Raw genomic sequence first — 17945 nt, forward strand, 5'->3', positions numbered from 1 at the left:
ATGGAAGAGCAATTTCCTACCTCTATTCGATGCCTGGTACTGTTATTCCCCCACTCCCATAATACATTTCAAAATTAGACAACTTTTTATTTACTTTTTCATTTGCTTTCAGTATTACCTGTAGGCATAATTCTATAAACAATTACCTCCCCTCTACACGCACCAATTCTTTGTATTCTTAAAAAAAAAGTAAGCATCAAACACATGTGGCTATTCTTTTCAGACACATGCACAGACCTCTTGCTAAAATGCAAAAATTTTGTAAAACATTTTGCCCATTTCAATGCATAAAGTAACATGAGATCCAGAGTGAATGTTAAATGAAAGTTATAATTTTCTGTTAAGAAAGCAAAATAGTATCATTATCACTGTTTTGGATACTTTCTTAAGAAATAGCCTATGGGACATGATACAGTTCTAGAGAAGTGAAATTAATTATTAATCTCATCACATATCACAATCACATCAGAGGATAATTGCAATGCTGAAACGAACGTTAACATGCAAGATAAGAAATTTTCCTCTTTACAAGGCCTTGATACGACCTCACCAATTACTGTGTGCATGTCTGGCCTCCTGGTTTTTGGTGTGATGCTGATACAGTGGAGAGAGTGCAAAGGAGAATGTTAAAGATGATATCAGGATTGTGGAATACAGATTATGAAGACAGTCTGAGAATTTGTGGCATGCATACACTGGCAAAGAGACAAGCGAGAGAGAGAGAGAGAGAGAGAGATACATGGAATGGATTGCCTTTGGAGGTCGTGAATGCATGTAGTGTGAGTGAATTAAAGATAAGGTATGACAGCTGGTGTTGGTGATATGTGACCTCCCTCAATGAGCACTGACTATCCTGAAGGTCTCTCTTAATAATAATATTCAGACACTTGAAGCTGTAGTCCATACAACATTTTAAACTAAAGAATTTCTTGTTCTTGTAATCTTTAAACAGTTTACTGCTGCATGATTTCACGTGTGAAGAGGCACTACTGTGAGAGCTTTAAGGGTACTAAGGTTTGGAGGTATAATGAATACAAAAGGTAGCAGATTAAGCAATTATTACTGTAAGAAAAGAAGGAATACGATAAATGTGAAAAGTAAGTTTACATGGTTGATTTTGATATAGGAAGTAATTACACAAATAATTTCAAAGATATGAAAATAAATACATCTGATCTTAGATTCTTCAAATTTCTGCACCCAGCAAGCACCAAATCAGGAAATCTTACATTCAAAATATACTTAAATTTGATAAAATATTATAACTTATTTGCTTGAAAAGTTAACCATTTCTTTTTAATACATAAGAAAATAAATTAAATTAAAATAATAAGAAAATGTTAAAGAATTTTGACTGCAAAAATTTATTCTCATTTGCCTCAATTATCATAAATGGGATGAATTGTCTAATACTGTGTAATTAAATATGTCCAATCTTTTAGATCAAATATTCTTTCCCATGGATTTCAGTTCTACATCTCATATTTCAGAATAAATAGAGAATGCAGAAAACAATTTAAACATAAAGATTAACTAAACCATTTGAGAAAACAATCTGTTTAAATGAAAGCAATTTGCTGACATGAAAAGAAATGTTGGATCTTCATTATCATTTCTAATATTTGTCCTCAAGTATCACATAATCCAGCAATAAAGTTTACATTAAATTATAAATAAGAACAAAATTATATTCTTGTTTTAGTCTGTTCAAGAGCATGCAAACCAAATTTTACACAATGTTAAGGATACTAAGAAGTCATATACTTGGTTTTAATCCTTTTCCCAAGGAAGCAAAGCAATGTTTTGCACATGGAATATATTCAACACCTGAACTACTTGTATATAGAGGCTAATGACTTCAAATCACTTGCCTTAGTATGTATCCCATAATGCAAAGCACCCCCCCCCCTTGGATGTGTGTAATGCAATGCATAATGAGAAGGGCCACTACCCAGGAGAGATACCAAGGTTGAAGTAATGCAGAAGTCATATATATATATATATATATATATATATATATATAGTATTTTAATCCCTCATCCAAGAAAATATAATTTCTTATTATTTATAATTTACTTTATAACAAACTGTAAAACTTTCTACACAACAATTAGTCTACTTGTATATAGAGGCTGTTGATTCACATCAATTACATTAGTATCCCATAATGAAGAGCACACTTCCCTTTTGACATGTATATCACAATGCATTATGTGAAGGGGTCACCATCCAGACTGATTTCGACTTTTGCTGAGGTCTCATTGATGGGAGCCAGGGAGAGAGATAAAAAGTTGATAGTCATACATTTTCTATAAGTAGAAAAAAAACTGATGTGAAGACACTGCCTCTATATACAAGTAGATTAATCATGAAGATACCTCATGTGCAAACTTTGGTATGCATAAACATGGGTAAAGGGATTAAAACAAGAATATAATTTCTTGTTATTTATAATTTACTTTATAACAAGCTGTAAAACTTTCTACAACTAAGCTTACATTACTACTAGCTTCCTGTCAACAGTTTTCTTCAAAATTAATCTGCTAGATCACCAACACTGTCAGACATTAAATTTTGGTCTTCTAAAGCATTACTAAAGCATCAAATTCAACTAGATCTTGGTCATCCTCTGTGTCTTTTTCGGCCATCTCGGTATCAAATACCCCTTTTGCTAACTTTTTGTTCTGTTTATGTACCTATACCACCATAAATAACTTCTGTTGACATTATTGAATTCTACTACTAATAATAAAATAAAATAGCAATATTTCAACCATTGTTCTAAAATGATTAAGGCTTGGCAAAATTAATTTTATTACAAATGTACTGGAGTAGTCAAGTTTTTGGGTACATGCTAGTGATTAGTGAGGTAACTCTTGATAAACTGTATCTATAACATAACAGATTTAACTGTGCCCTAAAAATTTTATATATTATATATATTACTATTTTATTTTATTATTATTATTAACTCTCCCTTCCCAGTATTCACTTATGAATTACAATTAGCTGTCTATTATCAATTCTAAACTATACAAAATGATCAAAATACTACAGCTTCAACAGACCTGGTTTTTATTCCAGCTATACAGAATACAAACATTTGTGAGAATTTTACACATAACTACAAAACTTATACATAACATTCATTCATGAAAAAAAAAATTTCATGAAAGAACTCAAAAGCCACAGGACTGACTACAATATATAAGGCAGGAAATACCCAATCCTGCCTAAGCACCTGACGCTGTTGTTGGGATTTCAAGCAATTATTACAACAGGTACTACCACTTGATGTATCCCACCTAAAACAACCGTGAGATAAAAATTGTCCTGTGGGCTTTTGGGAGAAAAAAATAAAATAAAGTGTAACATAGGCATGTACATGGGTGTTAGTACACCAATGTACATACATATAGATACTCCCTTTCCCTCCCATCCAACATGCATACAAAATCAAACAAGAACACCTTTCATAAGGTGCTATAAGTCCACTTTCTAAGTTATTTTGTCCTTGATTCCATTACTGAAGCACTATAGTGGAAGCACATTCACAAAATAAATTAAAACCAAATTATACCAGAAAACAACAACAAAAAACAAAAAAAAAAAAAAAAAAAATCAAATAAGCCTTTCTGTGAAGTAAATATGAAATATTGTTGGAGCTCTGCTTTCACAGTTTCTGTTGAGGCAATTTATAATTATATACATGTGAATCAGCAACATTAACTGTGAAAAATGGGCTTAAAATGTGCTTAACTTCAAAGAGGAAAATGTGCAATCTGCTCAAGCAGAAATTTTAACACACAAGTGCACTGAAAGACTCAGACTTCACCATCATCTGCCAACTGCAGTAATAATGGTGAACTGAAATAATGTAATATTTACAATATGAAAATTACAAGTCAAATTTCCATCACACTAACTCTCTGTACCAGAGTAAACATTCATACAGTGGCGGCGATGGCAGCATTCAAAGAAAAAAAGATAAAAGAAATTAAAAACCCTCAAAACTATAAGAATTCATTTCTAAAGCTTTCCTCATGCACAAAGATTATCTAAAAGATAAGTAAAGTAGTGCAAAAAAAAGCAACCACCGCAAAAGTGATTCTCATTAAGTACTAGGCTTTACACTCCTCAGTGCCAATTATAATTTAAAAGTATTTATATTAAATTACAATATCTATTATTATATATATATATCTCAACGTCTCACGAGTGTGTGTATATCATTATATATATATATATATATATATATATATGGAGAGAGAGATATATATATACATATACACACACACAAAGGCTTTACTAATTAATACTTTAAAATTCCCGCAAAATTTCTTCATTGTTTATTCATGATTAGGTATTTCATAATGGAAACATGGCTAATAATTATCACAAACATGTGATTGTGTTGAATGTCATATAGACTGATTTATGGAAAAAAAAAAAAAAAACTGAGTTTTTAAAGTACTTCAACTACCTATCAAAAACTAACAGCACCTTTGATATTCTAATCATACTGACTATGTTATGAAATTATTCTGTGCTTTTTTGTTTTATTTAACTCGCCTTGTACTAAATCTACTGTATTTATAATACACATGAACAATGGCCACATATTTTGCTTGCTGCCCATCACTTGCAATTCGAACACAATCCAAGTATTTTTTTTTACTGCTGCACCTGATGATCAAAACAAACGAATGTCTTGAACTGTCAATCACGGGAAGGTAAAACCAGGAAGTACTTATTACTGCACTCAAGATGCCCCAGTCTGCGCAGGAATTGCACTCACACTTTCTTTAGAATTTGAAGTTGAGGTCCATAGTAACACTGCCTCTTGCTCAGGACTACATGTAACGGTGAGTCATTTCTGTCTTCCGGGTTTCTTTTTCTTTTTGAAGAAACAACAGCATCTATTTGAATAAAATCTTTTAAGTTAAACAGAAGCAATCTACAATTTTTTAAAAAATTAACACACATTATAAAACTTAAAAAACACAGGTTGTTTAAAAAAAAAACACCTCTTTTAGAAATATGGCTTTAAACTACATGCTTGGATAAATAATTGATAAATTAAACTACATGCTTGGATAAATAATTGATAAATTAAACTACATGCTTGGATATGTTCTGAAGGAAGTTTAATTATTCAAAACAGTGTTATATAAGCAGATGTGGTGTGTGTGTGTGTGTCGGGGGGGGGGGCTAAAAGTTCTGATAAACACCTAGAACAAAATGATATGGTTTATGCAACAGAAATAATTCTACATATTCCCCATGAAGTGTTAGACACTTATTACAATGCTGCTGCATCATTTGCAATTTGAAATTCTCTGAGAAAAAAGTCTTTCCCTTGTTGCACAAACCATATCATTTTTGTTCGAGATGTTTATCAGAACTTTTCATCTCCCCCCCGTATATATTATAGTCAACTTTCACTATAGCAAATACCATTATTGTCAACTTGCTCACTACAACAAACTACTGAAAAGTCCCAGCTAAAACTCTCATTACATCAATGTTATTTTACAGGATGTTATTTCACTATATCCAACCTTCTGATATACAAATTATCCCTTCAGTACCAGTACGTTAACTATAGTGAGGGTTGATAACTGAAATTATAAGAATCAGTGGTTATCAATTTCTGGCAAATGCAAAAACATAATTTTAAATAAACATTTTATTATATCTTACACAATCTAAACAATTTCTTTATTTAGAAATTTGTTTCACTCTTAGCAATCACTCACTAAAATAAAACTTACTAAATTTTTTGTTTGGCCACCAGTGATCAGAGTACTTCGGCATTTTTTACATATAATGAAAGATATTTACTAAAACAATAAAAATATCATTTTAGTCTTAAATAGTTTTCAAAATAAGAAAGCTACATGCTTTTGGAATATATGCATTAAGGAGAAGATGCACTTTCATTTGAGTATATCTTAGGGTTTCACTTATTAGATGGCTGTTTTAAGTTTATTCCGACCCTTGTTGGTAGTTACAATTTTCCTGTTGACAGAATATACAACTGCAGCAAGTTTTTTTTTTCCAGCAAGAAAAAAAGTAAATTATACCTAGCAATAGAGCCTCCATAGCTAAGTCAGTATAGATGAAGCCCTTTGGTTGGAAAAATCTGGGTTCGATTCCCATCAGTGACATGCGGAACCTTTATCTAGTCTCTTTCAACTAAACGCGAGTTAGCCTGGTCTCATACGGAGGTAGAGATTTTTTTCACCTGGAAACTCAGGTCTTTCGTCCCCCAGAACAGGCAAACTGGCCCTGTGAACACACATGGATTACTGTCATGAATACGTCCCAGCCACATGCAGGTCCTGAGCTCAGATAAAAATGGGGGGGGGGGGAACAATTGTGAACTGCCCTGTAAAATCTCACCAGGAATTTGTGAGCAATGCCGACAAAGTCACCTACAGTGGGAAACGACTGAAAAGGGAAAACCAGGTACCAGGCAATAAATTATATTCTTGCTTTCATCCTTATTTTACTCAGGCAAGAAAATATCTGTTTTCTCGCTGGGGTAAAATAAAAGTAAACGAAACTAAACAAACAAAACTTTACATATTAATTATCTTCATCATTGGGTTACTCACCCATGTTTCAATAAAAATAAGGATGAGAACAAGAATATAAGTTCTTGTCAAATATGATTTACTTTTGCTTCCAATAGATAAAATCTTGCTATGCTAATGATACACCAGCTGGAACCTACTCTACTCTTAAGGCAAGATACCTAAGATACGTTTGAAAGTGTTGTCTGGCAAAATCATCAGCTAAAGCATCCTAGAATGATCTCTTTTAGATCACATAGTTTTTTTGGGAATCCTTTCTGCCTTTTTTTCCCCCCCCACCCAATAAAGGTCAAAGCCAGTATGGGTAATGGCTCTTGCCTTAGTGCATAGGCCAATACGAAGTAAAGTCAACTACTTTCCTCTATAAACAAGTAGCTTAGTTTGAAGATATTTCATGTGCAAATGTTTGCTTCAATGTTTAGGTAGAATGAAATTAATAATAAAATTGGAAATTATATTTCCAACTTCTCAAACCAAAAATATAATCAATTCTCACTATCATTATTATAAGAAACTCAGTCAACGTAACAAATTACTGAGAAATCCTGACCAAATCCTCTGTAGGCACAATGGTGGCCTCAAGAAAATTCACTAAAGCAAATGTGTGTGTGTGTGCGTGAGAGAGAGAATGTCTCTACAAGTTTGCTACAGTCAGTTGACGGTATGCAGCCTACCAGCTGATAAATTTGATTTTAATGGGTTTGCACGTAATTATGAAAGCGTCCTGTTTTTCAATCTAAATATTTAACAGAAATAAAATAAAAGATTTGCATTTTTAATCACCAAAGTAAAGAATAAATCACTATTATTACTAGCTAAGTGCTATGTTACTGACATAGCTGAAATATTTTTCAGTCTTTATTTTGTTTTTAACAGGGAGTTCAAAATTATAGCCTATCCTTTATAACATCTATAAATCACAAAAAAGAATTGGAAAGGGATTAGGTTACCATATTCAATAAATGGGGTTCAAAGGGGATGGATGCACAATACATGATCCTCTCAAGCAAGATCACCTAGCCTCTCCTCCCCAATCCAACTCTCACCTCACCACGTGGTGAGGTGAGGGTTGGAACCTGAGCAACCATGTGGATGACTGGGTACTAATCTCAGTGGGAAGCTTGGTCAGGTACAAAAGTGAAAAGGGAGACTTAGGACAAGGAGTCTGCCTAAGGTGGCAAACCCCCCACAACCAAACTAGGCTGCAGATGGCCAGTAACCAACCCAGCTGAATCTTTTCTTACTCCAATGTCTCAAGAAAGAAGTAACTGGGCTGTCACTCTGGAAAATGACTCAGACAGGTTAATGGATATGAGCAGGATAAGGAAAGGGAAACATCTATATAGATGAATTAGTAAAGAAATAGAAGGAAAATATAAAACCAGCATTTAAACTGGATCATGGAACTATACTTAATACCCTTTTGTTTGCAGATGACCAAATAATCATAGCAAGGAGTGAAGATGAACTCCAAAAATCGATATTTGCCTTAAACATAAGTGCAAAAAAAATTTGGAATGCAAATAGCAACAGACAAAACAAAAAAATCATGGCTTTAAAGGACCATCTCCAGTCAGAAGTTAAATATCATGATTGAAAATAAAATTTTAGAACAAATTAACTGCTTCAAATACCTTGGATGTGCTGTATCATAGACAAAAGAAGCTGAAATTGACATCAAAATTTCAAATTTTCTAAAGATAACAGGAATGATCAATAATATTTTTAAACCTAACCAAGTTCAAAAGCATACAAGAATAAGTTTATAAAGTTTTGGTAAGACCTCTACTGTATGGAAGTGAATTATGGACCATAAAAGCTGCAGAAGAAAAAAAGAATAGAAACTGGAGAAATGAAATTCTGGCAAAAAGGACAGCAGACTATACTCTCTGAGGCACTTTCTGTGCTTCTTTACAAAAGAACTAAAAATAGACTCAGTATTGGACAAAGTATAGGAATACCGAAAGGAGTGGATTGAATATATCAAAAGAATGGACAGTTCAAGTCTGTCCAAAAAAATATACTCTGATACTACCTAGTTGGAGGATATAGAAGTCAGGGATGAATAGAGAAAAGATGGAAAGAGACAAGACCAGGCCACTAGGCCTAAATCCCTAAAAGGATGATGATGATATTCAATAAATCTGAAAGCCAACAATATACAACTTTCTGACAACTGTGTTGGATTACAATTACAATGTAACATATTGTATCACCAGGACTTTTAACAGATGAAACTATTGTTGCCATCAGCTAAAGTTAAACCTTGCAATTGAACATACTCTCCAAAGTTGCTAATAATACTTGGTCTTTAGAACAGGTTTTTCGGATAATGTAAAAAATGAAATAAAAATATATAATATTAATAAAAAAAAAAAAAAAGGAGAAAAATTGTTTAGCCCATCCACAGTACTAATGTACTATAGGTTTACAACCTTTATGGGTAGGAATCACATAAAGAACATGATCAAAAGCAAACAAATTAGTAAAAGTTACTTTTTGTCTTAAAGAAATTACTTGCTAGCTGAAATCATACTATGCAAAACTATCGTAGATATATGGAATCCAGAAAAAATGCAAATCCAATATGCTTCTTCAAATAGTTAGCAGTAATTGACAACAACATTTATAAACTTACCAAATAGTTATGAATCATACTCCTCTCCTCACCAATGGCCAAAAATTTGATTAATTTCAGAGTAAATCTCAATTTCAAAAATTTACATATCATGATCAGCTTTGATATTATTTGCATTTTTTACTAGTGTATAACCAAAGTACTTGACCTAACTCAATCTTTTCCATCAACATTTTTTTTTAAATCATTCAAGTTTACCATTAATGATAATTATTTCAGATAAAAAGGAAGGGGTGCTTAAGGGTCAAAGCCATGTAACTGAGAGGAGATCTCCACATAGACCTTAAAGGAATGCAGAGAACCGACCAGGGTTTCTGACCTAATGTCCAATACTCATCTTATCTGATCTCATCCAATACTCATCTGAACAAATGAGGATGGGCTGGCAATTTGGGATTTAGCCGACAAATTATATTCTTATTGGCTTAAACCAAAATACAAAATGATGGTACAACATGACAAAATTTCATGCCGGCTGGGGCGTCGCCCAGTTAAACAAGGCCCCCCGTTGTTTTTGCCAGGAAACCAGGGTGAACAGAGAAAAGTAGGCTACTGGAACAAATCTGAAAACACACCCCAACTCAACATTACCAGGGTTAAAGATCAGTACTATCAACATAAGAAGCCTGAATGGCAAAGAAATGGAACTAGCTGAGGAATTAGATAAGTACCAGATCAACATAATAGGGTTGACTGAAACAAAAAAAGACAAAAACGGATGAGATCTTTCTGAGCAATAAATACAAAATGTTATATTCAGGCAATGACAATCAAAGAAAAGAAGGAGTAGCCATAGTATTCAACACTAAATACGAGGCTAATCTTCTTGAATGGCAGGCAGTCTCAAGTAGAGTGATGTGGGCAAATATGAGAATGGGGAATTGGACAATGACTTATTTGTGCCTATGGCCCAACAGAAGGTTCTACTAATGTAGAAGTGGAGGAATTTTTTAATGCTTCAGAGAAAGCAACTGACACAACGAAAAACAAAAAGTTTTTCATTGTGTTAAAAAATTGTCAAAAAATTTCAACGCTTCTGTTGAAACATACTCTGAATCTCAACAAATATGGCTGTATAAATTTGCCTAAGATTTGGGAGACAGTCATCTTAAGACATAACTAGTACTACTTTCTCTCTGTTTTTTATGACTTTAGTCTTTGTGTTGTTGCTACAGTTTTATTTTATTTTTTTATTTTTTTTATTAATTTTTTTAAATTTTTTTTTTAGATAGAGGGTGCCTAATTGTGTTGTAGCTACAATTTTGTTAAACTAGTCCCTTTGTTACACCATGTTGTTGTAGTCTTGTGTACTGTGACAAACTTTGTGCTCTGAAGATGCTGGTTATAACACCAACGAATATCAGCAATATGTCAATAAATAATCATTTACTTATAATTCTGTGTTCTGATATATACCATCAAAATTAAATAACATTTCAAAAAAAAAAAAAAAAAAATCAAAGATTTTGATGACAAGAATCCAACTTTGGAATCTTGTTGGCAAACTCAGAAGAAAACATTGACTGATTCAGCAAAGGAATCATTGGTGAACTTGTCTGCAGGACAGAAAAATCAGAACTAAATGGACTCAAGAAATTAAAGAGGCAATCATGGAGAAGAAAGCAAATCAAAGGTTCCTAGCAAGTAATTCAGCATAGGCCCTGAAGGAATAGAGATAAAGATGTAATAAAGCAAGGCAATATGTAAAAGCAGCTAAACAAAAGTCATGGGAAGATTTTGGTAAGAATATGTAAGATAAATATCAGGAAGGTAGTAAAATTTTCTGGAGACCTGAAAAAGTTTAGAAATGGAAAGAGTACTGTAAAAGTCATTAGAGGTGATAAAAGTGATATGAAAGCTGAATATATTCTCAGATGTCTGGAGTAATTACTTTGAAAGACTGTTAAATGAAACAAGAAGACAGAGGAATAAAAAGTTTTACAGTTGCTGCACTGCATGGTCCAGAAGTCCTGGTCAGAAGATCAAATCCCAGATGATTGAAGTAGAGCTCCAAGAGTACCCATCTATAAAAAGGGAAATAAAACTGAATGTAAGACTTATAGAAGAATTTCCTTACTAAATGTTCCAAATAAGATTTATGTAAGCCCACTTGAAAACAGGCTAAGAAAAACTATGGAAGACAAACAGGGAGAAGAACAAGCTAGCTTCAGGTAAATATCAGATCAGTTTTTCAACTGAAGTTGTTAGATCAGATTTTCACTTTACTAAACAGTTGAGAAATCATGAGAATAAAACAATATTAAGTTTTGTAGATCTGTGGAAGACAATCTGGCAAAGAATATGAGAAAGATTGTTCAAAAATGCTACAATTATATGGTGAAAGCAGGGCATTATAAGAAGCTATATAATAACTAATATTTAAGGAATTGACAGCGTATACCAGAAATATAGATTAAATAAACTTTAATATATACTTTCCGATATTTCGGCGAACGTCACGTTGCCATCTTCTTGGGAACTTACTACAAAGACACGTGCACACGAGTACTAATAACAGCAAATGAGACTGAAGCTAGCGTTTCCTAAAGTCCTGATGGTGCCCCCTGGCGGGCTATACTGGTAGTTCTTGGCCTTTGGCCTGAAGTTCTTCTGATAAAAGTTTCCCAAATTTGGGGCAGTTTTATGCATCCAAATTTGTTGAGGTTTGGCATGTTCCTAAGGGCCGAGGCCGATTCCATGAATAGTCTTTCATACTTGAACTTGCTGCGGTGTATTACTGTGGCTTTCTTCCATCTTATTCTGTTCCATATTTCTTCCATCTAACTCTAGATCCCCCCGCATATATGGGCTCCCAAAAATCCACAAAGAAAATGTGCCATTACGTCCCATAGTGGATGGCATTGATTCCCCCACTTACAAATTTGCCAAGCATTTAGCCAAAGCGCTCTCACACTATACTGGCAATACACCATCACACATAAAAAACTCAGCCCACTTCAAAGCCAGTATAGAAAACCTTACACTCCAACATAATGACATAATGGTCAGTTTTGATGTCTCCTCCCTATTCACAAATGTCCCCCTCAAAGAAACCTTAGAGCTAATCCAAGCTAAATTTCCTCCCAATATCTCAGCCCTATTTCAGTTTACAATGAACTCAAGATATTTCGTTTGGCAGGAAAAATTCTACAAACAGATAGAGGGGACAGCCATGGGTTCACCACTTTCCCCACCCTTGGCCAACTTCTTCATGGAGATGTTTGAAGAGAAAGCCTTAAACTCAGCCCCACAAAAACCTACCATATGGCTTCGCTACATTGATGATGTTTTCGCTATTTGGTCACATGGCCCGGATTCACTCCTCTCCTTCCTAACACACTTGAACAACCAACACCCTAGAATCAAATTCACCCTGGAAAAAGAGGAAAACAATAACCTCCCCTTCCTAGACGCACTAGTCACCCGCCAACCTGATGGAACCTTGGTTTTCTCAGTTTATAGAAAACCCACCCATACAGGCAGATACATTCACCAACAATCCCCCCCCCCCCCCCACAACAATATGGAGTTATTAAAACATTATTCAACAGGGCAAAAATAATCTGTTCTAATGATCAAGCCCTAACCACTGAACTAAATCACATCCGGGACACTTTCTCAGCCAACGGCTACCCCCTCCAAAAAATCCAAAAAATACTTAACCCAGTTATCCACACCCCCCCCCCTTCACAAAAAAGATTACTCTAAATCTATCACTATTCCCTACATCAGAGGCACCTCGGAAAAAATCAATAAAATCCTAAAAAACATGACTTGACCACTTGTTACAGACCACATAGAAAACTGGCATCCCTTATCCGCTCCACCAAAGACCAACCACTTCCCCTAGACCTACCTGGTGTATACCAGGTCCCTTGCAGCTGTAAACTGTCCTACTTTGGCCAAACAGCCAGGACAGCAAATATCAGAATCTCAGAACACAAGGATTACATCCGATTTCACCAGTACAGCCACTCTGGGCTTGCAGACCACGCTCTGGATACTTGCCACAGAATAAGATGGAAGAAAGCCACAGTAATACACTGCAGCAAGTTCAAGTATGAAAGACTATTCATGGAATCGGCCTCGGCCCTTAGGAACATGCCAAACCTCAACAAATTTGGATGCATAAAACTGCCCCAAATTTGGGAAACTTTTATCAGAAGAACTTCAGCCCAAAGGCCAAGAACTACCAGTATAGCCCGCCAGGGGGCACCATCAGGACTTTAGGAAACGCTAGCTTCCTAGCTTCAGTCTCATTTGCTGTTATTAGTACTTGTGTGCACGTGTCTTTGTAGTAAGTTCCCAAGAAGATGGCAACGTGACATTCGCCGAAATATCGGAAAGTATATATTAAAGTTTATTTAATCTATATTTCTGGTATACGCTGTCAATTCCTTAAATATTAGTTATCATGTTTAACCAGTGTATAAGCCTCTCAACAAGATTAAGAAGCTATATATAACTAAGTTGTAAGTCAGGAGCTAGAATTGAAGGAGATACAGGAAGATGGTTAAATCTCAGGTGTGAGACAATGGAGCACATTATCTTTACTGTTATTCATCATCTATATGGATCATGTTATAAAGGAAAAGTGGCATTAGATCTGATATCAAAATTGGAAATATTCAAACGAACTCTTTATGCAGATGATGTTATACTCCTAAATAAATCCAGCACAATTCTGCAGATTCTCTAAATAAATTGAATAACTGCTGTAATAAATATGATATGAAGATGAGCAAGAACATTGAAAACATTAATAGTAAAGACATTTCGGATATTTTTAGTGAAGGTGGTAATTAAACATAGCAATGAACAGCAGAATTTGCAAAACTGTATGGCAGCAAGTCAAATGAATAAATTTATATGGAATAAGAGAGAAATTAGTCAAAACAGTAGCTGTATACAAGACGGTATGTTCCTTTTAAAAATCCATTCTGGCTTGATAAACCATTTGGAACTAAGATTAAAGAAAAAAAATCTAATGCATATATAATTTTTTTATACATCATTAGGAATGTAAGGAGAAGATGATGATAAACTAGAAAATAATGGATAGCCTACTGAAAGTTTAATTCTTCCTATCTTCTTAATAAAACTGTAAATTTTGAAATTTTAATAAATATTACTCAAAACACTTGCAATAAATAGTAATGCAAGATGCTTACTTTGTTTCTGACACAACCTCCACCTCCACAGGTACGGTAATAGGTGTATTTGAGTGGCCAGTTGTAGGATCATCATTTGCTAGATCCCCATTTGTAGAACTTACAACTTGGACAGATCCATGTCGATCAGCAGGAGTTAAATTACCCCCAAGCATGTTATTTCCTTGTTGCTTATTAGGCTGTTCAATCCATGCACTACGTTGTTTACCTTGCTGAAAGTGCACATATTATTATAAGAAAAAAATAAACAAATACACCTTCTATACTAAATTACATATTATACTGTATGGATTTTAATATTTCTTATTGAGAAAAATAAAACACAGACTTAACTGCATTTACCTTACCTTTCATAACAGAATTATAGCTGGTATTTAAGGATTTTGTTAATTACAAATTACAAAGCTTTTTGCCTGTTTTACTCTATATGTTACCTGTCTCATTCTCAAGAAAGGTGGACATATCTTTTACATATTTCTGTATCTGGTTGGTGTTGCAGTCATTCTTAAAACACCAATAAATGCATTCAGTATTAAGTCATAACATAATTTTATTCAAATATTCAGTTTGATTATTACTAATGTTATAAAAAGTCATGTAACAAGTACAAATATAAACCAAACACATCTTTACTGACAGGAATTAATCTGAAATTCCAGTTTTGGCTGTAATTGCTTCAATACATCCTGGACGATTTGACCAATTTTTGGTCACACCGTGGTATCATGCTTTAAAGCATTAGTAAGTTCCATTTATGAAGCAAGCTGTCTTCAATATGTCTTAATTCTGCATGCTAGTTCATTCCACAGACCTCCTTATCAGATTCAGGCAGGGACTTTGTGTTGGTCAAACAACATGTTTATAACACATGCTTTATGATATGCAATTCTGAAAGGTATATGGGGCCAGTATCATAAAACTGCCACAATGTATGACATGAAAATTGTCCAGAACAGGAATACAGGACTTAGTAACTATGATTCCAAGCAATGCAACAAGTGACTAACCACTAAAAATGGGAAATATTTCTACATCACTATACTATTACCTCAAAACTTCAATGTTGGGAAAACGCACTCAAGTATTAAAAAAAGCATTCTTCCCATCCAAACACGCATCCATCAGACTTGCAGATCTTGTAATGACATCAATCTCAGGAATGATTTAAATGGTCCAGGTTCTGTGTGCAATCATCAATAATGTGTACTTAGTGTTATTAACAAAGGCTTAAGGGCTACAAGAGCAATGGCTGCTATCACTCAATATTTTAGACTTCCATTTAGTCATATCTTGGACTCGGCATCACCTGTGAATTTCCATTTGTTCACAGGCAGTGGAATTGGGAATGCTTAATTGCTATGCAGTATCACATAAAGACATTTTTTCCCAAATGATGTTAACTATAATTCTGAAAAGGAGTTAAATGATGAGTATACAAAATGGGTTATGTTAATTCCACCCATGAAAGATGACTTGACTATGGTATATTAGAATGATGATGGGGAGGAAGGGAGGGAAGAGTTAAGGGTTAGATAAATGTGATAAATTTTGTAAATATCCAAGTTTTTAGTCCTCTGAAGAACTATATTCAATTATAGCTGAACAGCTCACACATATTATAACTACACTACTTTTGTATCTGCATTTTATCTTATTTTATTCAGTTCGTATTGAAAGGTACAGTGAACAGTTTATTTAACATGTTTAGTTATAGCCATTTAATATTTTAATTTTATTTTTGTGAATAAAAGGACTAATGGCTATCTAGAAATGAAACATACGCATACTGTGTGTATATATATAAATCAATCCCATGGAGAAGAAGATGTATAATCTATAGTACATTAGTGTCACATGTGGACAAGGGTTAAGAGAGAAGGAACCATTGTTAGCTTTTTTTTTTTTTTAAAGTTGGAGGTTGTAGTCTTCTTGGAGAATACTTGATGAGGAAGACTATTCTGAGAATAGATAGATGGAAAAAGATAAGATGCAGGTTTAGTAGGTTTTGCACAAACAGATATTGAGCGGTACTACTCATGTTATTATATGCTTAATGGAAAGTGGAGGGTAACAGAAGTCAGTTCAGTGGAACAGTAACAATATATCAGAACAGTAGGTGGAGTGAATTTATGAGCTAGAGAGAGAGAGCGATCAGTATCAATTCACCAAATTGACCTCTTCGGGACCCATCAAGAACTTTTAGAGTACATGGAATCCCATGGAGCACAGCTTCTTCTCCATGGGATTGATTTATATATATACACAGTATATGTATGTGACAATCAGTCACTTTCATTTCTAGATGGCCATTAGTCCTTTTATTCACAAAAATAAAATAAAAATATTAAATGGCTATAACTAAACATGTTAAATAAACTATTCACTGTACCTTTCAATAAGAACTGAATAAATTCAATTTCTTATCACAAGTGGACAGGTGAAAAGTAACATCTTTTCTGGCATGCCAAGTTTGCTAGAAAAATAAATATCAGTCAAAAAAAACAAGACTTGACCTTTTTTTGAAAAAACGATGATTTTGGTAATAACAGAATGATCAGACCTAATTTTGGTCATACAGAATGTTCTCCTAAAGAATATGTATATTTTTTATTCTTCAAAGGCGTTACACAGCTAACTTAGATATGAATATGTAAACAGAAGGGGAAAACAACATTTACTGATGTTCAACATTATTAACAGTTAGTAAGAATTAAAATATTTCACCTTTCAGTAAGGAGAGGCAATCATTCTGATTTAAACTAGGTCAATGATGCAATAGGGTCTTGAAGCTTTCTTCAAACAAATAAATATTCATATTTAAAACAACCTCTTAGACATGTGCCAAACCAAAGGATTTTTTGTTCCCTGTCGACTCCATCCTGTTCAATTTCTTATCACCAAAGGAAAACTCTCACCATTATCTCTACTAGCTGTTTACAAAGTAAACATTCCCATGCAAATATTATATTTTGTATTTTAGACAAACTGGCCATTCAACAGAGAAGAGACTAAAATAGCATCAATATCATATCTGTTACTGGAAGGCTCATAAATTTGATCTTGCTCAGTATGGAGTTGACGCAGAATCCTTTGATTTCGTGCATGTTTGATCCACAGCAGATGTTTTCAGGCCTTATTACATCAATCCAATTTAAATCAGAATGACTATCTTTCTTTGTTGAAAATTTGGGAGATGTGATGCTACTTACATGTCACTGACATGGCAGTTAGTTAGATGCTACTTACATGGACAGTTAGTTTCAGCCCAAAATATTTTATGATTTCATATTACCAATGAACTGTTTTTCCTCATATACTCATGTTTGTATCTAAGTTTACACAGTTTTTAGGTTGTCCTCACCACACTGAAAATGGCATAGAAATTACATGGAGTGTGTGTTATCATTTAACACTGTTATTATTTTTTACTTCCTCTAACTTCTATGCAGAAGGTGGAGAAGTTGAAAAATAATGCTATGAAGTCACCATGTTGGAAGTTTAATGAAGTACTGATGGCACTAAGAAAGGATTAAAAAC

The 17945-nt window shown here is 33.9% G+C and overlaps 1 protein-coding gene across 2 annotated transcripts in view; it reads right to left on the minus strand.

The window, feature by feature from the left end:
* Window positions 1-3058: 3058 nt before the first annotated feature.
* LOC150107718 (casein kinase I-like) overlaps window positions 3059-17945 on the minus strand; it is a 300934-nt gene continuing 286047 nt past the window's right edge. For both annotated transcript variants that reach the window (XM_090391487.1, XM_090391486.1), the window contains 2 exons: window positions 14409-14620; window positions 3059-4919 (listed from right to left, as the gene is read on the minus strand). In XM_090391487.1, the coding sequence (XP_090247613.1) occupies window positions 4871-4919; window positions 14409-14620 (261 nt within the window). In that variant the 3' untranslated portion in view covers window positions 3059-4870. The remainder of the gene's footprint in view (window positions 4920-14408; window positions 14621-17945) is intronic.

The sequence above is a fragment of the Typopeltis vanoorti genome, chromosome 4 (genome assembly GCF_054136105.1).
Source record: "Typopeltis vanoorti isolate ZY-2024b chromosome 4, IOZ_Tvanoo_1.0, whole genome shotgun sequence".
NCBI classification, from domain to species: Eukaryota; Metazoa; Arthropoda; class Arachnida; order Uropygi; family Thelyphonidae; genus Typopeltis; species Typopeltis vanoorti.